This window comes from Astyanax mexicanus, chromosome 17 (assembly GCF_023375975.1).
Source record: "Astyanax mexicanus isolate ESR-SI-001 chromosome 17, AstMex3_surface, whole genome shotgun sequence".
In the NCBI taxonomy this organism is placed as follows: Eukaryota; Metazoa; Chordata; class Actinopteri; order Characiformes; family Acestrorhamphidae; genus Astyanax; species Astyanax mexicanus.
The window spans coordinates 40,751,832-40,768,993 of record NC_064424.1 but is presented as its reverse complement, the minus strand read 5'-3'; the positions used below and the strand labels follow the sequence as shown (position 1 = coordinate 40,768,993).

At 38.1% G+C, this 17,162-nt stretch overlaps 1 protein-coding gene across 2 annotated transcripts in view; it reads left to right on the top strand.

Annotated features, from left to right (window-relative positions):
• The window catches only part of mamdc4 (MAM domain containing 4), a 173,389-nt gene that overhangs the window by 11,433 nt on the left and 144,794 nt on the right, over positions 1-17,162 (top strand). For both annotated transcript variants that reach the window (XR_007425094.1, XM_022676509.2), the window contains exons 11-24: positions 1,422-1,535; positions 1,670-1,768; positions 2,932-3,069; positions 4,351-4,490; positions 5,202-5,310; positions 6,101-6,205; positions 9,046-9,177; positions 9,846-9,973; positions 10,996-11,209; positions 12,845-12,982; positions 13,083-13,207; positions 13,884-13,974; positions 14,071-14,220; positions 15,772-15,897. Coding sequence is in view for 1 of the 2 variants with exons in the window: in XM_022676509.2 (XP_022532230.2) it covers positions 1,422-1,535; positions 1,670-1,768; positions 2,932-3,069; positions 4,351-4,490; positions 5,202-5,310; positions 6,101-6,205; positions 9,046-9,177; positions 9,846-9,973; positions 10,996-11,209; positions 12,845-12,982; positions 13,083-13,207; positions 13,884-13,974; positions 14,071-14,220; positions 15,772-15,897 (1,809 nt within the window). In the remaining variant the exon portion in view is untranslated. The remainder of the gene's footprint in view (positions 1-1,421; positions 1,536-1,669; positions 1,769-2,931; positions 3,070-4,350; positions 4,491-5,201; positions 5,311-6,100; positions 6,206-9,045; positions 9,178-9,845; positions 9,974-10,995; positions 11,210-12,844; positions 12,983-13,082; positions 13,208-13,883; positions 13,975-14,070; positions 14,221-15,771; positions 15,898-17,162) is intronic.

Here is a 17,162-nt window from a genome sequence, read left to right as displayed (position 1 = left end):
TTTTTCACTTGCCCGTGTGGCTCTATGACGAAATATTGTGTAAAACAAGGGTAACTTTCCCAGACAGAGATTAAACCCTGTTGTAGTTTATATTTTTGTTTTAGTAGAAAATGTAAAATGCAGTACAGTGCTAGACTAGACTTTATGCATGTTTGGGAATTTTGGGTCATAACCGAAGTAGCCGTTTTTTCCCCAATTCACACGGCCAATTACCCAACCCACTCATTAGGACTCTCACTATCACTAGTAATGCCCCAACACACCAGGAGGGTGAAGACCAGCACATGCTTCCTCTGATACATGTGAAGTCAGCCACCGCTTCTCTTTGAGCTGCTGATAATGCAGCAATGCCGAGCAGCCAGCACGCTTGGAGGAAAGCGTTCCGATACATCAGCTCACAGACGCCCTGTGCTGCGGACATCATCCTAGTAGTGATGTGAGGAGAGAGCGCCATCTACCCACCCGGAGGGAGCAGGGCCAGTTTTTCTCCCTCTGAGCGCCGGAAGCTTGAATTGAATCAGTCTGTAATCAAACCAAAGGAAAAAAGAATTGACGTTGGACTCCCCTTGGCGTAGAGGTTATTTCTGAAAGTTAAACACAAAATGGACAATTAAATATAGAAAAATGTATCGTATGAACCTATAAAGAGGTGAGATATATCTTGTTATTGATAAAAGTCCCTAACACTGGTCCTATTTAATGCCACAGTCCTCTATCTATAGTATCTTATGGGAATATGCTACTCGAACCTTGACTGTACTATTAGCTTATACTGCCATTAAATCTTACCATAGCATTTTCAGAGGTGGAAATCACTAGGGGTTGGTCACTATAACATTATAACATTCACATTAACACTATTACATAATATCATATACTTAGATTCTGCAAAACTCAATATTTTCCAAGACCATTCTCTATGATACTCCACAGCTTCTGTGTTACTAAAAAGGATAAAATACTCCTAAATAAACAAATACCAGGAATTATGGATTTATTATCAGTTTTATTTAACAACCAAAACTTCACTGCATGTGTACACCATGTAGAATAATGAAGCACTAGCTTCAGTGAGTTAAATTAGGGGGCGAGTGTTAAGGAGTTTAGAGCACCTATGTTTCAATAAAAATATTGACATTTGATGCCACTATATAAACAATATAATACGATCAATACAATATGTATATTGTCCCACCCCCAGTCTTGTTTTTTTTTATCATATAAATTGGGGCCTGGTTAACTGACATACAATATTAATACAATAACCAAGCAGTTTACTCAAACAATATCTGTTTATTCCTGAAATAATGTAATTTCACTGTAAAACTCTAAAACCCTGAATGTGTGCACTAATTGTTTGTTATATGGTGATATTCCACTTGTCTTATACATCAAGCTTGTCTCAATATCTGTGCTTTTAGAATCGATGCCAAGGCCGACTTTCCCCAAACCACCCAAACACCCCTGCACAGAGGATAGCAAGATCTGTGACTTTTTAAGGGACTGCACAGATGGAGAAGATGAATCACAATGTGGTGAGTATTAAATAATGAAATCATATTGAATGAAGTCATTTACACTATATGATTTTTGTTACGTTTAACTGTAATGTCTATGATATTACAAAAATGTCTTAAATATATGTAAATATGTTTTGTGATGCCCATAGGGGACTTTTCCTATGAGCAGGGAAGTACAGGCTGGACAGATATGAGCATAGGAAGCCAAGGTTGGAAGCTCAACAGTGAACCCAATGATATTTCTACAGGTGAGTGCGAGTCTACATTTTAAATATTGACTCTTCTCCCCAAAGGTTTGGAAATTCAAATATTTTAACACTTAACAAAATACATATTATATATTGTATTGAAAAGTTTGAGCTCACAACCTTACAGTTGCTCACTCAGCTCTCCTATAACTATATATTTATTGAAAAATGCATAATGTACTAAGAAATTGTTTGTTGGAATGGAATGAAGCTTTATATGTGTGAATGTAATGATGAAATAAGTGCTTCCAATAGAGATAAAGTCTACATTTATTGGGGAAACTGTAAAATTGAAGGAGGCTCCTGTACACTGAAGTACCCTGTTTGGCACCTCAGGAGAAATATGGTTGGGCACTGAGGTGTATTTGCCCACAGATGTTTTGTCTGGAAATCCTGTAAATCCTGCTCACTTGTTGGTTTCCAAAGCTGGCGTCCCAGCTGGTCCTTTAAATTATTAGAGGCAACACATGTGGCTGTAGGATGTCCTGCACATATTGCTGAGCTGTTGGTGTTCCTCGTGTCACTACTAGGGGTGACTGATTGTCGTATGTGATGGTGCCCTCTGGTGTGATGGAGGCCTTCTTACTCAAACTCAATTATTGTCAGATCCCCAACAGAATCTGGATTCATTGCTAAAGACAGTGCCATTCTAATGTGTGGCAGTCCAGGTTTCTCATTCACAACTCCACTGCAAAATGTGCTGATCGACATCGCCCTAGTAGTAAGTCCGACATCTAAACACTAGAGAGAACAAGTTTTCTCTCTCAGGACTCCGGCAGCTGATACCAAGCTGCATGATCGGGATTAAAACCAGCAATATCCCGATCATAGCAAAATGTCTTTTTCGATTTAACAATCTTTCACCAAGAAGTACAGTAAAATTAGTCACCAAGAGCCTTTTTATAGAGCTGTGGGAGAATCCTTTTTTTATGCCCTCTTGTGGCAAGACCCAGTGTCAAATCGGAAATCACCTGCTGTCATTTACATATCTGGCTGAGATGTAATGCCAGATTGTGCTGCAATCCAGAGTATATTTTTTGCATTGTTGCAGTGTGTATAGAGTGAGTATAGTTTTATATATATTTTTGTATTAGTTTGATGCTTGTGTTGCCACAGTATTGTTTAAATGTTTTAGTTGTGTGTGTCTGTGTTTGTGTTGTCAGAGGTGTTTTTGTATGTGACCGGTGCCCCTGGTCAGCAGCTGACTGAAGCCCAGACTCGGACTCCTCTGCTGGGGCCTTCTGGCCCGAGCTGCACCCTACAGTTCTCCTACAGCATCACAGGCAGCAACCCACACACAGGTACCCTTAACCCAGCACTTCTACACTACAGAAGAATACACTGAAAAAGTATTTACTCGCCCATTCAAATTATTGAATTCAGGTGTTCCAATCAGTAAGAGCAAGGCCAACTGTGCTCTCTTAGGGCTCTGGCAGCTGATGGCAAGCTGCATGATCAGGTTTTGAACCCAAGCAATCTCCCAATAATGGTGGCAGCACTTTAGACTGCTGGACCATGCGGCAACACCAAAATGTCTTTTTTATATTGCCAAAAGTATTTACTCACCCATCCAAATGATTAATTCAGCTGTTCCAATCACTTCCATGGCCACAGGTGTACAAAACCAAGCTCCTAGGCATGCTTTCACCCACATTAGTGAAATAATTCAAGCGTGGTACCGTGATGGGATGCCAACTGTCCAGTCATGAAATTTTCATGCTACATAATATTCCAATCACTACAGTCATCCAAATTTCATGTGGTCCTCAGATTAGCTCAAGAACATTAGAGTGTAGAGAGCTTAATGCAGTGGGTTTCCATGGCCCAGCAGCTTCATCCAAGCCTTACATCAAAAAACGCAATGCAAAGCATCAGGGGTGTAAAACGCGCTGCCACTGGACCCTATAGCAGTTTCTCCAACTGGCAATCCAATGATTGCCAGGAGAACAGTACTTGTCTGGTTGCATTGTGTCAAGTGTAAAGTTTGGTGGAGGGGGATTATGGTGTGGGGTTGTTCAGGAGCTCTTAATGCTAATGAAATCTTAATGATTTAGCATACCAAAGGATTTCGGACAATTTTATGCTTCCAACTTTGTAGGAACAGTATGGGGACATCCCCCTGTTCCAACATGAGTGCACACCAGTGCCCAAAGAAGGACCATACAAATATGGATGAGCAAGTTTAGTGTTGAAGAACTTGACCGGCCTGCACAGAGTCCTGATCTCAACCCATTTAAAAAAAAAACTTTGAAATTAATTTAAGTGAAGACTGCAAGCCAGGCCTTCTCGTCCAACATCAGAGTCGGAACTCACAAATTTGCCTGTGGAAGAATGGTCTAAAATTCACATAAACACACTCCTAATCCTTGTGGAAAGCCCAAAAAGAGTTAAAGCTGTTATAGCTGCAAACCTTTTGGATTAAGAATGTCACTCATGTTCAAGCAAATGTTTTTGCTAGTTTAGTGAATCAGGTCAGGTTTGGATTAAATTTGAAATTAAAATCAAAATGAGTTTTTTCACTTGACAAATAATCTAAAGTGTGTGCCAGTGTATTGAACAATCTGTCCTCTCCCTTACTGTAGGTGAACTGTCTGTAGCTGTAGTGGACAGTGTGTTGGGCACTCTGCCTCGACTGTGGGAGTTCAGTGGGCGAACAGGGCAGAACACTTCATTGTGGGAAAAAGAGGAGCTCTATATTGGAGCCAGAGTTCATCGCTTCCAGGTATTATATATTTTATTTTAGTAGATTTATGTTCATATTTTTTTGTTTTTTAATGTACATTTGTGAAGAGTTTTTTAAAAAGTGGGTAAAAGTGTACTAGTGTAGTAGTGATCCCATAAAATAGTGTATCTCTGATTCTAGTCTTGGAGGACCCCCTGCCCTGCAGATTAAGGCTATTCTATTAAGACTGTTCTGACTGCCAGCTGAAATCAGATGTTTGACATATGCATATCTTGATTCTTGATCTTTGATAGAATGCACAGTCAGAAACTACATAAAATTGATATTTGCAAAATCGAATCCAAACGTCATTTGGATGTGGTTTGAAATGCAATTACAATCATATTAGTACTGATGCGTGTGTTGCCCTGATCACTCATAATGTAACAAAAAAATCGGCAAAAAGTTTAATCCACACAGATTTCTCTCCTGAAAACTGTTTATTTGAGTGAGTAAAGCTCTTACATGTATTTACAGTAAGCTTAGATTTCCACAATTTTGACTGAAATGGCCAAAAATAGAGGCCATCATGCTAACCTAGCAACAATGCAGTGCTAACAGAGCAGCTACAAACAGAGCAGCAATGGAACTATTTTAACACGCGGAGTGTTTATAACCAAACAGATTGTATTTACTTCTTCACTGCTATGCTTTAAACATCATTTTAAAGACAATTATCAGCACTTACTTTCTCTGCCCTTTTCCTGCAAGCTGGAGTTCAGAGCCCGTGCTCAGGATTTGGCCACAGACACCAGAATAGCAGTGAAGGATGTTTTTTACATCAACTGCCCTCCACAGTATCTACCCTCCACTTCTGATGGTAAGAACTGATCTTTCACAAATACAGGATTTGATTCAAATTTGATTATGCCTTTATTGTACTTCAGAGGAGAAGGTTTAGGTGATGCCTCCATGGGTGGCCATCATGCTGAAACACTGCACTTTTAAATCAGTAGAAATATGTTTAATTGAAATTAATGCTTTTAGTTTGGCAGTATTCCACTTAATACAAATGTATTACAGCTAAAGCTTACTATACGTTCAGTGATGTAAGTAAACTTTAAATTATTGCATAACATCGACATTATTTTCAACTAAATGTAATTTAGAAAGTGAGCAAGGGCCAAAAGATCTCTGTTCATGGGAACAGTAAATGACCTGTGCTTTACAGCCCAGTACAGTAGCATTATATGTGTAGGGTGTGGTTTCAAATTGTAATTAATGCATTTTTCAATATTTATTTTTATTGTAATAAGTGGTAGTGCATGTGCATTAAACTCATAAGAAATGTCTGTGTGATCTAAGATTGATTTGATCATTTTGTAGCAATAATAACAAATACATTGTATGAATTAAAGGTGATTGGGACAAAAGGTCAAATAAAAAAGTTAAAAACAAGGTAACAACTAGTTTGGCTGTTTTGTTCCATTATTGGCAAAAAAAATCACTCTTAATTAATTTATTTTTATTTACTTATTTATTGTGCTAAATAGTTTTTAGTTATGAGTTAGTCAAATAGTAAATTTTAGTAATTTCTCATAGCACAGATTAACTTACCATTAGTTTTTGTACGTTTAAGTGTGATTAATTTTACTTTTCTCCTCAAACAGGACTATCATGTAATTTTGAGAGTGGTTTATGTGCATGGTACCAAGACCAAACAGATAACTACGACTGGACTGTGCAGAATGGAAATGATCACACTATTGGCATCGGTATGGATAATATTCTACAGTACTTGTACAGTTTAGCTGTGGTATGTACTTTACTGATTAACCAGTGATGTAAGTAGTTAATTATTAACAATTTTACACTTATTTAAGACTAATGAGGGTTAACAAGATTGTTTGGCATCAGCAGCCAGAGTCTGAGAGAGCACAGTTGGCATTGCGCTCTCTATGTGGGTATATGGTGCTCTCTCCTCTCATGATGTTGGTCAGCACAGGCATCTGTTAGCTGATGTATCAGAGCTGCGGATCTGGCACTTTCCTCTTCATATTGTGAATGTTGAGGTAGTCTATTATAGATTATGAGGTAGTCTGATGTGGAGGTTGAGGTAGTCTGTCATGGATATAGAGGTAGTCTATTGTCTATTGTGGATGTTGAGGTAGTCTATTGTCTATTGTGGATGTTGAGGTAGTCTATTGTCTATTGTGGATGTTGAGGTAGTCCATTGTCTATTGTGGATTTGAGGTAGTCCATTGTCTATTGTGGATGTTGAGGTAGTCTATTGTCTATTGTGGATGTTGAGGTAGTCTATTGTCTATTGTGGATGTTGAGGTAGTCTATTGTCTATCGTGGATGTTGAGGTAGTCTATTGTATATTGTGGATGTTGAGGTAGTCTATTGTCTATTGTGGATGTTGAGGTAGTCTATTGTATATTGTGGATGTTGAGGGAGTCTATTGTCTATCATGGATGTTGAGGTAGTCCATTGTCTATTGTGGATGTTGAGGTAGTCTATCGTGGATGTTGAGGTAGTCTATTGTATATTGTGGATGTTGAGGTAGTCTATCGTCTACTGTGGATGTTGAGGTAGTCCATTGTCTATTGTGAATGTTGAGGTAGTCTATTGTCTATTGTGGATGTTGAGGTAGTCTATTGTCTATTGTGGATGTTGAAGTAGTCTATTGTCTATTGTGAATGTTGAGGTAGTCCATTGTCTATCGTGGATGTTAAGGTAGTCTGTTGTTTATTGTGGATGTTGAGGTAGTCTACTGTCTATTGTGAATGTTAAGGTAGTATATTGTCTATTGTGGATGTTGAGGTAGTCTAATGTGCAGGTTAAGCTATCCTCTTGTGGATGTTGAGGTAGTCTAGATGTTATAAGTTGTCTATTGTGGATGTGAAGGTAGTCTATTGTCTATTGTGGATGTTGAGGTAGTCTATTGTCTATTGTGGATGTTGAGGTATTCTATTGTGGATGTTGAGGTATTCTATTGTGGATGTTGAGGTAGTCTAGATGTTGAAAGTTGTCTATGTTGATGTTGAAGTAGTCTATTGTTTATTGTGGATGTTAAGGTGGTCTATTGTGTATTGTGGATGTTGAGGTAGTCTATTTTTTATTGTGGATGTTAAGGTGGTCTATTGTCTATTGTGGATGTTGAGGTAGTCTATTGTCTATTGTGGATGTTGAGGTAGTCTATTGTCTATTGTGAATGTTGAGGTAGTCTATTGTCTATTGTGAATGTTGAGGTAGTCCATTGTCTATTGTGGATGTTAAGGTAGTCTGTTGTTTATTGTGGATGTTAAGGTAGTCTGTTGTTTATTGTGGATGTTGAGGTAGTCTACTGTCTATTGTGGATGTTGAGGTAGTCTACTGTCTATTGTGGATGTTGAGGTATTCTATTGTGGATGTTGAGGTAGTCTAGATGTTGAAAGTTGTCTATGTTGATGTTGAAGTAGTCTATTGTTTATTGTGGATGTTAAGGTGGTCTATTGTGTATTGTGGATGTTGAGGTAGTCTATTGTTTATTGTGGATGTTAAAGTGGTCTATTGTCTATTGTGGATGTTGAAGTAGTCTATTGTTTATTGTGGATGTTAAGGTGGTCTATTGTCTGTTGTGGATGTTGAGGTAGTCTATTGTCTATTGTGGATGTTGAGGTAGTCTATTGTCTATTGTGAATGTTGAGGTAGTCTATTGTCTATTGTGAATGTTGAGGTAGTCCATTGTCTATTGTGGATGTTAAGGTAGTCTGTTGTTTATTGTGGATGTTAAGGTAGTCTGTTGTTTATTGTGGATGTTGAGGTAGTCTACTGTCTATTGTGGATGTTGAGGTAGTCTAATGTGGAGGTTAAGCTATTCTGTTGTGGATGTTGAGGTAGTCTAGATGTTAGAAGTTGTCTATTGTGGATGTTGAGGTAGTCTATTGTCTATTGTGGATGTTGAGGTAGTCTATTGTCTATTGTGGATGTTGAGGTAGTCTATTGTGGATGTTAAGGTGGTCTATTGTCTATTGTGGATGTTGAAGTAGTCTAGTGTGGATGTTGAGGTAGTCGAGATGTTGAAAGTTGTCTATGAGGATGTTGAAGTAGTCTATTGTTTATTGTGGATGTTGAGGTAGTCTATTGTCTATTGTGGATGTTGAGGTAGTCTATTGTGGATGTTAAGGTGGTCTATTGTCTATTGTGGATGTTGAGGTATTCTATTGTGGATGTTGAGGTAGTCTAGATGTTGAAAGTTGTCTATGTGGATGTTGAAGTAGTCTATTGTTTATTGTGGATGTTGAGGTAGTCTAGATGCTGAAAGTTGTCTATTGTGGATGTTGAGGTCTTTTTTGTGGATGTTGAGGCAGTCTAGATGTTGAAAGTTGTCTATTGTGGATATACAGTGGTATTGTTTATTGTTTATTGTGGATGTTGAGGTAGTATAATGTGGATTTTGAGGTGCGTTTAGGACCATTATCTGTTTGTAGTAATCATTATCGTTTTTTTAGCTTTTTTGTGTTACAGTATATTGCGATTTATTTCATTGTAATACCTGTATTATAATATTTATTGCATTGGAAGGTTCTTGCCAATATTAGTCCTACGTATGGTGTGTGTATGTTCTCAGGGAGAAGTCTGGCGGTGGATATGTGGAACTCAACACTGCGTGGCCTTTCCGGACGTCTTCTCTCACTCCCTCAGTTTACAGTGACTGAGCACTGTCTCTACTTTTTTTACAAACTCTATGGCCCTCAGACAGGTAACATACATATAAATATTGTTGTTGTATTGTATGAAATGTGGAGATTTTAACTCTAATTGTAACTCCTCGCAAATATTTTCTTTGCATTTTTTATTTTATGTTTGTTTGACATATTCTGGTTTGACATATTCTGTCAAACCAGAATATGTTTTATATTTCAGATTCTTTAAAGTAGCACCTCTTGCTTAGATGACAGCTTTACACATCTTGGCTGGATTTTCTCAGTTAGCTTTATTAAGTAGAATCACCTGGAATTCAGGCTTTCAGTTAACAGCTGTGCTGAACTTGTCAGGAGTTAATTACTTGAATTTCTTGTCTCTTAATGTGTTTGAGAGCATCAGCTGTAAAGTAGTGAAGAGGTAGAGTTACAGGTATACAGTGAATAGCTCTATTTGAGTAATGTTCTAATCTATATTATGATAAGAACTACTCAACTAAGTGAATAATAAAAAAATACTTAAATAGACGAAGGTCAGTCAATACAACAACATTTAAATACTTTGAAAGTATTCTCAAGTGACCATCAGAAATGTTATGATGAAACTGGCTCTCATCAGGACTGCCTCAGGAAAGGAAGACCTAAAGTTACCTCAGTTGCACAGGATAAGTTCATCAGAGTTTTCAGCATCAGAAACTGTCTAAGTAAAAGTTATGTTCTCCTGCAGGTGCTCTCAGTGTTAAAATAAAACATGAGGACGGTGCAGAGGAGCTCTTATGGACTCGTGTGGGTGCTCATGGCAACATCTGGCAGGAAGGACACTGTTCAGTACGCTCACAGCTTACTGAATACCAGGTACAACAAAATTCACACAAATATACATTCAGGTGTTTCAGTCACTGCAGGCATGCAGACTGCTTTCACAACACATTAGTAAAAGAATGGGTCACTTTTATGAGCTCAGTATCTTCCAGTGTGGTACCGTGATAGGATGCAGCACCTGTGCAACAAGTAACTCTCTCTGTCAGCGGACGCTGAGGTGAATAGTGTGCAGAGGTCGCCAACTTTCTGTAGAAGCAATCACTACAGACCCCCAAACTTCATGTGGCCCTTAGTCGTTGGGGAGCATTTTGTATGTCCAGCTAGTTATGTAGTTATCCCCAATTGCCTCTTCATTATTTAATAATCAATACAATTAACATGTGCACTGAAAAAAAGCTTAGCAAGTGAAATTATTTAATTTCAAGGCAATAAATTGTATTTATTTTTAAATCAATAAATACTTAGAATTTTCACCTTATTTTAAGTAATTTAAACTGGAAATAAGCACAAACACCATTTGAGTTAGTTAAACCCAAAACTATGTTAATTTTGCTTGATTTAATTCCTGCTTCCCTAATTTTGAGATTTTGAGCTTATTGTAAGAAATCTTACTCTAAGAAAAATGTGCCTTTTTGCTTAATATAAGCACATATATCACAATTGACATATATTTTGTTTATTTACATGTTAAATATTTTAAAATAGCGAATTCGCCACATTTTCAAAATGTACAATTTACATGTGCAGCAGCTCCCAATGAAAAACATTTAGATTAGACAAAAAAAATGGTCCTAAATTATTTGCAGCAAGCCAAATGTGTATTAACTTTCTATATATCAGTTTTGAATAGCAGACTCTGCCTATAGACTTGGTTGTATGTGATATCACATGTAGTCAATAATAATTTTTATTTAATTCTGAATAACAGAGCTCACACGTCTTCTTGTCCTCTTTTTGTTTCTTGTTTTTTTCTGTATTATCTTCCAAAAAGGATTTACTTATTCACATTTTTTTCTTCCCTATCCTCTCTCTCTCTCTCTCTCTCTCTCTCTCAGTTGGTGTTTGAGGCAGTGCGCTCAGGGTTTGATGGGCAGGTGGCTGTAGATGATGTTGCATTTGTAGAAAGATCATGCTCTCTTCCAACTATGTGCTCATTTGAGGGCAGCAATTGTGGATACAGCAGCAGTGGTGCTGCAAAGTGGATCCTACAGAACTGGGATTTTACCAGAACCGGCCCAGTGACAGACCACAGCCTTGAGACCACAAGGGGTGAGGATGGTTGGATGGATGGATGGATGGATGGATGGATGGATGGATGGATGGATGGATGGATGGATGGATGGATGGGTGGGTGGATGGGCTTTAAGGGTAGATATTAAAATATACTCTGAAAAAATGGATGGAATGGATGGATGGTGGACACTTAGAAGCACTGGATGGATGGATGGATGGATGGATGGATGGATGGATGGATGGATGGATGGATGGATGGATGGATGGATGGGCATTAGTCATTGAAGAAGTTTAAATAAGACACTGGATGAAAAGATGGATAATTGTGCACTTAACACTAGATAAATGAAGGGATGGCTGGTTAGATATATGAATGGATGGATGGGTGGGAATAATTATTAAAATTACTTAGATGAATAGGATTATACTCTGAATAGAAGGACGGAATGGATGGATGCATGGATGGATGCATGGATGGGTGGGTGGATGGGCACTAAGAGTAGGGATTAAAATATACACTGAAAAGATGGATGGAATGGATGGATAGTGGACACTAGTATTAAAAGAACATAGAAGAATAGGACATCAGCACTGGATGGATGGATGGATGGATGGATGGATGGATGGATGGATGGATGGATGGATGGATGGATGGATGGAAGGATGAATGGGCACTCGTCATAGAAGAACTTAAAATAATAAGTCCTGTAAACTGGATGAAGGTCGGATGGATGAGTGGATTGATGGATGGACACTAGTTGTACAAGGAAAAATGGAAAATAGAACTTGTACACTGAATGGATGGAATGATGGATGGATAGATGGATGGGCATTAGTCATTGAATAAGTTTAAATAAGACTTATACACTATAATTACATATAATTATGGATAATATCGGCACTTAACACTAGATAAATGAAGGGATGGCTGGTTAGATATATGAATGGATGGATGGTTGGGTGGGCACTATGAATAAGTATTAAAATTACTTAGATGAATAGGATTATACACTGAATAGATGGATGGAATGGATGGATGCATGGATGGGTGGGTGGATGGGCACTAAGGGTAGGTATTAAAATATACACTGAAAAGATGGATGGAATGGATGGATAGTGGACACTAGTATTAAAAGAACATAGAAGAATAGGACTTTAGCACTGGATGGATGGATGGATAGATGGATGGATGGATGGGCACTTGTCATTGAAGAACTTAAAATAATAAGTTCTATAAACTGGATGAAGGTCGGATGGATGATGGATGGACACTAGTTGTACAAGGAAAAATGGAAAATAGAACTTTTACACTGAATGGATGGAATGATGGATGGATGGATGGATGGATGGATGAGTGGATGGATGGGCACCAGTAAAAGATATTAGACTAACTTTGAGGAAAATTAGAAGGAAATTGCTTATTTAATGGAGGGTGGATTAGAGGAATAGGATGTATAAACTAAAATGATTGATGGGCACTAGCAGTAGAAGAAATCAGATGATATCTGATGACTTATAATAAATACGGGTACTACCAGTCTGTGGAAGAAGGTAGTAGAAGAAATGGACTTTTATATACTGGATAGATGGATAGATGAATGGATGTTATGTTTTTACAGCCGTTTTGATGTCAGTGTGGAATGAGTCAGTAATAATAAAGTGTTTTCTCAGGTTACTACATGCTGGCCCACAGCGGTGTGGAGGTCCTTCCTGAGGGCAGTGTGATGACCCTGACTTCTCCTTTAGGCCACAATGTGGCATTCACTGAATGTGTCCGCTTCTGGTACCACACTGGGGGAGATAACCCAGGTTAAACTACACACTTACACACAAATGCATTGTGTTAGAGCAGTAGTTCCACAGGTCTTTACTAATGTGTGTGTGTGTGTTTTGTATGCATGTCATAAAGGCACTCTGAGTGTGTATGTGAAGCCTCTTAAAGGGGTGAAAAACAAACTGTTCTCCAGCAGTCTGAGCCAGGGGGATGTGTGGCGGCTTGGAATGAGCAACATCAGCTCTACTGAAAACTGGCAGGTAAATTACTGAACTAAATTACTGAACCTCTGATTTGCAATTTGTAACTGATGTACAGCAATGTGTAAATGTGCAATCAGTATTAATCAACAAAAAAACAGCTTTTTACACTCACACAATCAGACTTTGCTGTTTATCAGATGGGCCAGTTTTGGGGGGTCTGCCAGCTCTGGCATGTTTTTTTGGAGTCACCTTTCTACAGGACAAATTTTATTTGTAACTATATGATAATAAGGTGCCACTTTAAAATAAGACTACCTTTATAAAGGGTTTATAAATGGTTTACAATTAGTTTATTAACGGTTACTAATTAGGTTGTAAATGCCTTAAAATCATTAATAATCAGTTATAACACATACGTAGAAAGGGGAACAATGACCTGTTGTTTGCCAAATAGTGAACCCACAGCCATCTATATTGTTTCCCTGTCTACGTATGTGTAATAACCGATTACTAATGATTTTTAAGGCATTTATGCACCTGCCTTTTTTATTTTGTTATTAAAATATTTACAAAATGTGAGAGGTGTACAAATATATATATATATATAGTACTACAATACACCTCATGGTGCAATATATATATATATATATATATATATATATATATATATATATATATATATATATATATATGCTAATGTTGTAAACTATTGAGTGTGTGTGTGGTTTATCAGTTGCAGTTCGAGGTGACAGGAGCTGGAGGAAAAGACACTTATATTGCCATTGATGACATCATCATCTCAAGTCATAGTTGTCCTTCTACAGGTTTGATTAAAATTTACATTTCCAGAGAACTAAAATCATTTCTAGCTAATAAACTGGCTTGATCCTATGTGAGCTGTTAATTTCTGAACTTTTCAGGAGAGATATGTGATCTGGAGCGAGGCCTGTGTGAATGGACTAACACCCAGAACCCTGATCTGGATCTCTTGGACTGGGAGCTGAGCAGCTTACTGTTTGAAACTCACTACCCCACACCGCCGTATGACCACACACTGGGGAACGAGAGGGGTAATCATTCTTCTTATAGCTTTCATGCCTTAAAGGACTAATAAGGATTATATTTTCTGTAGTGTGATCAGATATTAAGGAAACATGCAAAGTTTAAGATCTGTCATCTCTTGGCAGTGGTCAGTCTTACAGTAGTACAGTAGTATGTTCTTACTGGAACTGTGTGATGCCTAACAGAAATTTTATTTTAGGGTTTAAGATTCTGAATATGCCCACTGCCATTCCCCCACTCCCATTTCCACATCCTGGGTTACCAGGTATAGAACAAACAGTGTGCTGCAGCCATGGAAAATAGCAGGCGAACTGGTTTATCATTTTTAAAACACTGCCCAGTTGGCCACCAATGTTAATAGATTTGAAAATTTCAGGTTGACTGTCGGTCATGATGTCAGATGACAAAAATTATACGTCAGGATATCGTTCAATACTGTTCCATGCAGGATGGGGGATGATTGTTCCTTTAGGACTCTCCTAGCCACTATGAACTCTTGCCCAAAATTATACAACTAAGTCTCTAACTCTACTCTGCCTTGGTTTAAAGGAAGATAGACTTTCTAACTCTTGGATGTCTTGAAGGCGGGAAGACTGTAACTCTATATTGGTTTGAAGGAAGGGAGATTCCATCTCCTTGGGTTTGAAGAAGGGGAAGATGTTCTAACTCCCTTTGCTTTAAAGGAAGGTTGACTCTCTCTTGGGATAACAGAGGGTAACCTACCAAAAAAGGGTTGATTCTCTACATTTCAATTGTTTTAAAAGAGGATAGACATTAACTCCATTTGATTCAAAAGAGGATAGAGTTCCTACCTCTCTATTGAATACCTCTCTTTGAAGGAGGAGGGACTCAGTAATAATTTTTGGGTTTGACGGAGGGTTGATTCTAACTCTCTGTAACTCTAATTGTATTTTGGTTTTAAAGACTCTAAGTATCAATTGGTTTGAAGGAGAATGACTCTAAGCCTCACTCCAGATAAAACTAGTGGGCACACTAGAATAGAAAAACTGTGTGGGTCATTGCATCAAGTTTTGTATTATTTATCTGAGCCTTTTCAGTTAAATATGGTGATGTTCAGCCATGTTTGGGCTCTTCAACGTTAATGGGTAAAACTCACATCTTTCCAAACACTCACTCATGCAGAATTATCCCATTGGAAAAGTTGGTCTATGTTTTTAAATAGTTAAAAGTCTAAAAAGTTATCTGTCTTTAACTCGCTGTGTTAAGTTAAAGCATTTTACAGCTAGTTTGAATTAATAGGACTTTTGAGTAGTCTACACTAAGTCAGAATTACATCTAAAGTAAATTATAAAGTAGTCTAAAGTTTGTTTTTAAGTTGATTAAACTTAATTGTAAGTAATTTATACTAAATCAAATTAGTTAACACAACATTTTTTACACATTTCACAGTTAAAGTTCAAAGTTCAAAGTTTTTTTGAAGTCATGTTACATTGTAATTATTAATTTGTCAGTTGTGTGTGAAAAGAGATCTTCAGTTCTGCCATGTACATTAATATTGTTGTGTTGGTGTAATAACACTGTTTTCTCTCTGTGTGTAGGTCACTTCTTGTTTCTTCCGCACACTCTGCGGGACACTGCAGGCCAGAATGCATGGCTCCTTAGTCCTCATTTACCATCTACCAAAGGCACTTGCTTGCGATTTTGGGTTCATCAGCCTGTTGCTGGTAAGATAATAGCTATATTCTTATTTTGTGATATTAATGCAGTAAGAAGCTCCTCCTTTCAATCAAGCATCTCAAATTAGTCCTTTATTGAAGTGTTTGAAAGGATTGTAGCCTTTGGTTTTGTTATTCAATTACTAATCTTGAGAGTACTATGTATTCAGAAACTGTTGTGCCTTTATCTGTGAATACTATGGATTATAAACAGTATGACCTATAAAGTAGACACTGTAACTTACTCTGTAAAGACTATGCCTTTATCAGTATCTTCTGTGAGTACTACAAATTCAATAAATATTGTGATTTTTGTTTAATAACTATTGTGTATATGGGGAAATCCTGTGCTAGTGGCTACCAGCAGAGGGCAACGACTGGCACTGTTGCCCCAGGGCTGTTCCAGAGTTTCCAAGGATAATCAGTGTCAGTCAGCCACATCTTTTGTGGTTCTTGTTTGTCTTGTTGTCACACCTTTGATAAAAGGTGACTGGAACTATACAGTTTGTCCAAGACAAGACAAGACATGATAAGACAAGTTTGCCTTATAATCAAAAAATGTAAGTTAAGCTCCCCTGTGGTGTTGTGGTAGAGCACTGGACTGATAAGCCACAAGCGAGCTGATATATATACTGTATATATATATACAACAGTTAGTTCCGACCTCACAATCTGATTGGTTGAGAAGTGATGATATTTCGTGATAACATCACGGCCTTCTCACACTAAACTTGTATCTCTCCGCCGACGCGTTGCCAAGTAACGGCGTATATACACAGGACACCCGCAGCAGCGTTAGCTTAGCACAGACTAGCGCTCAGCCGCAGCACGCTCGCCCGCAGCGCTGGCTCGTCTTTCGTGGAAAAAAGGGAACGAAAATCGCTCGGTTAATGCCGCCTTACAGCCAGAACGCTAACCAGCCAGGTTAGGCTAAGCTAAGTTAATGATGAGCTAAAGCAAGCTACGCTAACCTAACCACAGTCCAGCCGACTAGCTAAAACCAACACCACCCAGGAAAACAAGCAGATGAAGACGACTTCACGGAGCAGGAGAAGAGAGTATTAGCGTTATTTCACGCTCCTAATGTTACCATCTTCACTTATTCCCAATGTTGCTTTCAAGCTAATTTTCGTGGTGTTAGTCTGCCTGAACCATACACTGTATGTAGTTAAGTTGTGGTTTAAGCAATAGAACACTCGAGGTCGTGTGTTATCCGGAATAACATCATGGCTGTGATGATCTGCGACCAAATCACAGCCGTGATGTTATTTCAC